At 33.1% G+C, this 8,070-nt stretch overlaps 1 protein-coding gene and 1 long non-coding RNA gene across 2 annotated transcripts; one reads left to right on the top strand and one right to left on the bottom strand.

The window, feature by feature from the left end:
• The first annotated feature begins 430 nt into the window (after positions 1–430).
• On the top strand, positions 431–796 carry LOC144856253 (uncharacterized). Its single transcript, XM_078714201.1, has one exon. The coding sequence runs from the start codon at positions 431–433 to the stop codon at positions 794–796; it is 366 nt and encodes a 121-aa protein (XP_078570327.1).
• Positions 797–4,774: 3,978 nt separating this feature from the next.
• On the bottom strand, positions 4,775–6,670 carry LOC144856502 (uncharacterized). Its single transcript, XR_013614933.1, has 2 exons — positions 6,326–6,670; positions 4,775–4,879 (listed from the first exon to the last, which is right to left on the bottom strand). It is a non-coding gene; the product is annotated as an uncharacterized LOC144856502 (long non-coding RNA).
• Positions 6,671–8,070: the final 1,400 nt, after the last annotated feature.

The following is an 8,070-nucleotide window of genomic DNA, read 5'->3' on the forward strand; positions in this document are numbered from 1 at the left end:
ACTGTGCATCTTTAATGCAGTTTGGAAGAGAATTCCAAAGCATAGGAGCTGCATAAGATAATGCACGGTGACCATAAGATGGTCTTCACTTTAGCAGGAACAAGATGATTCTGAGAATTGGAACGAAGACTGTGACAACAGGATTGTGGAGTGAAAACATGAAGAGATTTATATGTGAGCAGCAATATCTTGAAGTTGAGCCAGTGCAGTTCATGCAAGATAGGTGTTATGTGGTTCGACACACTATACGGGCAGCACTATTGTGTAACATCTGCAACTTCCTAAGCAGGGTCTTGGGCAGTGCGACATGAATACTGTTACAGTAGTGCAAACGTGATGATATAAAGGCATGCAGAAGTCGTGCAGTTGTTACCCTATCCAGAAATCTACAAATTAGACCAATCTTCCTAATCCCAACCATAGCAGAACGATGGCATTGATGTTAGCATCCATCTGCATCACACCAGTACTTCGGAACTTGCATTGGTTGCCCGTTCAATTCCGTATTAAATTCAAACTGCTTCTCATTACATACAAAGCTCTAAATGGACTTGCACCTCAGTATGTTGCTGATCTTCTTGTTCTTTACACTTCGTCTCGTTCACTGCGTTCATCTAATAAACTTCTCCTTCATGTTCCTAAATGGAAACTTCAGACATATGGCCATCATGCATTTTCCTGTGCAGCACCCATTTTGTGGAATAAACTGCCAATCGACATAAAGACATCTGAAAACATCAACACTTTTAAAACACGACTAAAAACCCATTTTTACACAGAGGCATTTCCTGCTTAACTTTGTCAAGCGCCTTTGAACATTATTATGGATACTGGCGCTTTATAAATCTGATTGATTGATTGATTTATTGATTGATTGCAAGTGGGAATCCATGTAAACCCCAAGATTTCGAACTTCTGGGGATGGGTTAAGATCTAATAAAGAAGATGGTTGCAATGGCAGAGATGATGTAATATGGATAAGCATACAGTAGAGAACCACGGAAGGGTCTAAATAGATGACCTGCTGTTGGTTCATTTTAGGCAAATCCATATGGATTCCTTAAGGATCGAGAGTGCACAGGCAGCTTTATTCCATGAACCCACATTGTCATCCATTATATTTCCAATATGGGGCTTTATGTAGCCCCAGCCACATAGTGAACCCAGAAGGTATCCATGAAGGACCTGCCCTTGGGTTAATTTGGGTAAATCCATAAACGTTCCTTTAAGTATCAATGGTGCACAGGCAGATTTATTCCATGGACATATCTATATGAAACCACATTTTCATCCCACATACAGTATTTCCAATACTCTTGTAGCCCAACATAGAGAATCCAGAAGGGTCCATGGAAGATCGGCCCTTGGGTTTATTTGGGCAAATCCATAATCAAGATCAAGGGTGCATATTTAGTTTTATTATATATGGTCCAATCTATGAACTATTTACCCCATATTAATTACTAATAATACAAGGCCTTATGTAGCGCACCACATAGAGATCCCAAAAGGGTCCTTAGAGGGTTCATTCGGGCAAATCCATATGGGTTAGGTTTTTTTTTTTTAGTTTATCCTGTTATGAGACAGACTATATGGGAAATGTTTGACCCATGTCCATTACAGAGCCGGTATGGCCCATGAATATAGCATGTGAGATTAGGAGGAGACAAAATTAACTTTTGGGATAAGGGTACTTTATTATAAAATAACAAAATATGTGAGGTCAGAAGACATAATTAACTTTTTCGGATAGGGATACATTATAAGTGTGTGTTTTGTGTGTGTAATCGCGTTTTGTTTCGAACCTTAGTTAATATATGGCTCCTCCCACTCAGACTTGCCTTTTGGACTTTGCCACCTTCTTTTAATTTCTATTATTTATTACACAGAATTGAAATTTTGACATTCTTTTATTGATTCTCTGATGAAAGTTATGATTTGTATGTTACATTTTATTTTTTTAAACCTTATTATTACGTTTCATTGTTGTTCTTTATTATGTTTCTATTCTGCAATTGAAGGAAATAAATGTTTATTTTGAATTTGAATTTATTATGATAGGAGAATTCAAATATGTAATCTGGCTAAATGTTTTTCAGCATTAAATAAAGCTTTTTTTGAGGAAAATACCATAATAAACAATTTTTGGTAGAATAGGCCTACTTTATTAATATATATGAATATGCCCATAAGAAACATTAAGTCTCTACGACCAATGGTCTTCAGAATACAGCTTCATGACCATCTAAGGTCATGATTTTCCACCATTTCTAATTCATTTTTTATAAAATACTTTATTACAAGTAATATAAATATGCATATAAGAAACATTTTGATGCCAAAAGTAAGTCTCTAGGACCAAGGATCGCCGAGATACATGTGTTATATGCCTTAAAAGGTCAAAGGTTATTTTCCACCATTTCTAATGAATTTTTGAAAAAATAGTTCATTATAGAAAATATAAATATGTATATAAGGAACATTTTGGTGCCAAAACTAAGTCTCTAGGACCAAGGATCACTGAGATACACCTGTTGTATGCTTAAAAGGTCAAAGGTCATTTTCCACCATTTCTAATGATTTTTTGAAAAAATACTTCATTATAGTAAATATAAATATGTATATAAGGAACATTTTGGTGCAAAAACTAAATCTCTCGGACCAATGGTTACCGAGATACAGTGTCATATGCCTTGTAAGGTCAAAGGTCAAATTTAACCACTTTCCCCATCCCCTGATGTCTGGAGGAATTTTTTGGTGTATATTGGTATGTGATAGAGTATGAATTTGCAAAAAAACCTTTGTTAATAATTTTTTCACAGAAAAATCAAGATATTCCCTAACTACTATGTCGGTCGGTCGGTTGGTCGGTCGGTCGGACGCGAGTACAGCCATGTATATGGCCTTGTTCCTATTAAAAATACCTTATTTAGCTTTAGTCATTTGGGGTAGAAACCTAGCGTCTTCTTCGGTCCGTGAGACGAATAATTATAATATCATACAATATTCGCCAAATTATAATTAAAATAATTAATTAATTAACGAAATAAGATACGCAGTTGATATTAGCATCAATTGTTCTTTAGAATAAATACTTTCAAAATATACAAAAACAAATTTCGCGCCTAAATGACGATTCGCCGGTTCGTGTGACAGGTGACGAGTGACGGTATGACTAGAAATGATATCATAGAGCTTAGTTGCAGTCCTTGGAATTTTCCATGTGTATTCGTATAACTTCCAACGCAAGATAAATCTTATCCTTTTTGCACTGATTATCGGAACGTTAATATCTTCATTCATTCAATAACTGCTTTTAGAATTCGCAATAAATAATTATAAATAAGTAATACTTAATATGAATGAGAGGTCATAAATGGAATAGAGATGTTTGCTGGAACCGATAATGTTTTATTAATACTGGCATGATATACCTATTATTGTATGTTACCTTATTTTGTGATGTTACTTGTGCACCATTTCGTATGAGATAAGCCACTATTTCTGTTGTAGGGTTAGAATATCGTAAATACGTATGTAGTGGAGTGTCTCCAAGCTAGAAAAAAATCATAATCATATAGTTTATAAATATAAATTCCAGCTGTAATGAAATCATATTTTTCGGTCATGTCACATTGATAATGGTTGTCAATTCTACATTGTTATGACAAAAGTGTAAAACAACAATACAAATCAGCTACATTCATTCGTACTTTATTGACAACACATCTGGCTTGTTACATAAAGCATGACCAACGTCAACGCAACTAACAATCAGTCTACTTGAAAACCTGTACGCTTGCAAAACGTCATAGTAAGTACTTTTTTATTTCGTACTTATCTATCGTATTTGATTGAATAAAAAAAAGAAAATGTACGCCTTTATAAAATAGGACCTAAATAAAATTCCAAGAGTTGATTATTATATTATTTAAACCAACTTAAGCAAACTAGACAGATAACTTGAAGTGCTACTATAATTGTAATACAATGTGTGAATTAATAGTAATTGACTTTATGCAATGTAATATTGTTTAAAAAAATACATGTCGGTTATGGCATGTCTTCATTTCTTGTTTCATTCAATAACTGCTTCTAAAATTCGCAATAAATAAATCAAAATAATTAATATTAATTATAAATTACATATTATAAATGAAATAGAGATGTTTGCTGGAACAGATACTGTTTTCATAATAATGACATAAATACCACTATGATTGTGTGTACATTACTGCATGATGTGATGTTACTGATGCGCCATACTATGTGAGACAAGTCACTATTGCTGTTAGAATATTGCAAATACCTATGTAGTGTAGTGTCTCCATACTAGAAGGAAATCATACTCATGCAATGTATTCATATTTTTTTGTTATGTTAAATTAAGACCCAATGAAATTAGTTCAAGAATAATAATTATATTCTAACCAGCTTAAAAAAAAAATAGACAGATAAATTGAAGAACTACTATGATTGTAATACAAATGTGTGAATGACAATCGATTATATGACGTCATCATTGGCGAGACGCACTTAGTTATACTATGGAATAATTGTTTGTACAAACACATATCGATCATGGCATGTCTGCATAATATAGTTTTTAATTCATTTATTTTGTATTTAATAACTGTTTTGAATTTGCAATACCTACTTCTAAATAATTCATATAATTTTAAAAGAGACGTCATAAATGGAATAGAGATGTTTACTTGAACCGATAATGTTTTATTAATACTGGCATAATAGACCTCCTAAAATCGTATGTTACCTCATCTTGTGACGTTACTGATGCGCCGTGTTGTATGAGATAATCCAATATTTCTATTGTAGGATTGGACCATCGTAAATACAAATGTAGTGGAGTGTCTCCAATCTAGAAAGAAATCATAATCATGTAGTAGTAAATATCAATTCCAGCTGTAATGCCATCATATATTTCGGTCATGCAACATTGATAATGGTTGTAAATTCTACATTGTTATGACAAAATCTTCGCAATGTACAAAACAATACAAACCAGCTACATTCATTTGTACATTATTTACCACACATAGCTGCTTTGTTACATAGTGTTGTGAAAGGGGTCTCACGCTTGAATACCCTGTCCAGTATGCTCATTTGCATGTAAATCAGCTGGTTGAAATGCATGGCTGACCCCACCAGAATAGGCTAGTTAGCTCACTTGATGTCTGGACCCCATGTAGGAAACATGCTTGATGCATTAGGAGTACCCTGTACTATAAACAGTATTTACCCTAGAGGGGTACTGGACATTGGGTCTCTGTAGTGGTTTTAGTACTGCGGGACTGAATAAGGTGAGTGTATTTGCTTGCTTTAGTAGGCCATTTCAGTGCTAGCCTAAAATCACAACAATAGCATACCGTACAGACCAACGTCAACGCAACAGTCTAATTGTCTACGCCTTTATAAAATAGGACCCAAATACAATTATTTCAAGAGTTAATTATTATATTATATAAACCAACTTAAGCAACCTAGACAGATACATTAAAGTGTTATTATAATTGTAATACAATGTGTGAATTAATATTAATTGACTTTATGCAATGTAATATTGTTTCTAAAAATATATGTCGGTTATGGCATGTCTTCATTTCTTGTTTCATTTAATAACTGCTTCTAAAATTCGCAATAAATAATTCAAAATAATCAATATTAATTATAAATTACATATTATAAATGAAATAGAGATGTTTGCTGGAACAGATACTGTTTTCATAATAATGACATAAATACCACTATGATTGTGTGTACATTACTACATGTTGTGATGTTACTGATGCGCCATACTATGTGAGACAAGTCACTATTGCTGTTAGGATATCGCAAATACCTATGTAGTGTAGTGTCGCCATACTAGAAAGAAGCCATATTCATGTAATTTATTCATATTTGTTTGTTATGTTAAATTAAGACCCAATGAAATTAGTTCAAGAATAATAATTATATTCTAACCAGCTTAAAAAAATAGACAGATAAATTGAAGAACTACTATAATTGTAATACAAATGTTTGAATTACAAAGGATTATATGACGTCATAATTGGCGAGACGCACTTAGTTGCTTACTATGGAATAATTGTTTTTACAAACACATATCGATCATGGCATGTCTGCATAATATAGTTTTTAATTAATTTATTTTTTATTTAATAACTGTTTTTGAATTTGCAATACCTATTTCTAAATAATTTATATAATTATAAAAGAGACGTCATAAATGGAATAGAGATGTTTGCTTGAACCGATAATGTTTTATTAATACTGGCATAATAGACCTCCTAAACTTGTATGTTACCTCATTTTGTGACGTTACTGGTGCGCCGTGTTGTATGAGATAATCCACTATTTCTGTTGTAGGATTGGCACGTCGTAAATACACATGTAGTGGAGTGCATCCAGACTAGAAAGAAATCATAACCATGTAGTAGTAAATATCAATTCCAGCTGTATTGTAATCATATATTTCGGTCATGCCAGATTAATAATGGTTGTAAATTGTACATTGTTATGACAAAATCTTCTGAGTGTACAAAACAATAAAAACCAGCTACATTCATTTGTACATTATTTACCACACATAGCTTTGTTACATAGCATACCGTACTGGCCAACATTAACGCAACAGTCTACTTGTCTACACCTTTATAAAATAGGACCCAAATAAAATTATTTCAAGAGTTGATTATTATATTATATAAACCAACTTAAACAAACTAGACAGATAAATCAAAGTGCTACTATAATTGTAATACAATGTGTGAATTAATATTAATTGACTTTATGCAATGTAATATTGTTTCTAAAAATACATGTCGGTTTTGGCATGTCTTCATTTCTTGTTTCATTCAATAACTGCTTCTAAAATTCGCAATAAATAAATCAAAATAATCAATATTAATTATAAATTACATGTTATAAATGAAATAGAGATGTTTGCTGGAACAGATACTGTTTTCATAATAATGACATAAATACCACTATGATTGTGTGTACATTACTACATGTTGTAATGTTACTGATGCGCCATACTATGTGAGACAAGTCACTATTGCTGTTAGAATATCGCAAATACCTATGTAGTGTAGTGTCTCCATACTAGAAAGAAGTCATATGCATGTAATGTATTCATATTTTTTGTTATGTGAAATTAAGACCCAATGAATTTGTTCAAGAATAATAATTATATTCTAACCAGCTTAAAAAACAAGGCCAACAGCCATTAAGTCGCGTGCTACAATGCATAGTGATACCGGACCGACAGACAGACCGACAGACAGACCGACCGACCGACATAGTGAACTATACTGACCGAAATTACTGAACATGTTTAAAAATGTTTAAATGTTTAAAAACATTTATATTTTTTTAATTTACACGTGCGTCACTTTTGACGTGCTCGTATAACGTAATTTCGAGTTAAGTAAGTCAAGAAAACAGAAATCGGGCAAAAAGAGTGCGCAATAACATTTAACGCGCAGTGCGCGCGCAAAAATCTGCGCAGTCATGGCAATTTTGTAAAAGCTTAAAATTGCATGAAAGGTACTCTTATTTCATCGAAAATAAATTTTGAAAATTTTTAACGCTACGCACGTAATTGTATTGCCATATGATGATTTATGCCCTGAAATTTATGAGTACCAAATTTTATTTAATTGTGATTCATGGTTGTGAAGATATAATTACAAACGTGATTTCGTTAAATCGTGCGTAGACCGCGTACTTTTTTATTGCGCACCGTGAAAACATAACCACATCGATTCCTGGCCATAAGGAATATTCTGTGAAAAATTGACATAGCTAGATTAAACTGATATCAAGATAAGTTCAGAAAGCGATAAAACGCATAGTGATACCGGACCGACAGACAGACAGACCGACAGACAGACAGACCGACCAACCGACCGACATAGTGAACTATAGAGTCGCGTCCACGCGACTAAAAATAGACAGAAAAATTGAAGAACTACTATAATTGTAATACAAATGTGTGAACGACAATCGATTTATGATGTCATAATTGGCGAGACGCACTTAGTTATA

The sequence above is a fragment of the Antedon bifida genome, chromosome 11, assembly GCF_963402885.1.
Source record: "Antedon bifida chromosome 11, ecAntBifi1.1, whole genome shotgun sequence".
Classification (NCBI taxonomy): domain Eukaryota; kingdom Metazoa; phylum Echinodermata; class Crinoidea; order Comatulida; family Antedonidae; genus Antedon; species Antedon bifida.

What these genes read in the sequence shown, in the direction of transcription:
- LOC144856253 (XM_078714201.1), top strand. Translation starts at nt 431, where the DNA reads ATGGCATTGATGTTAGCATCCATCTGCATCACACCAGTACTTCGGAAC.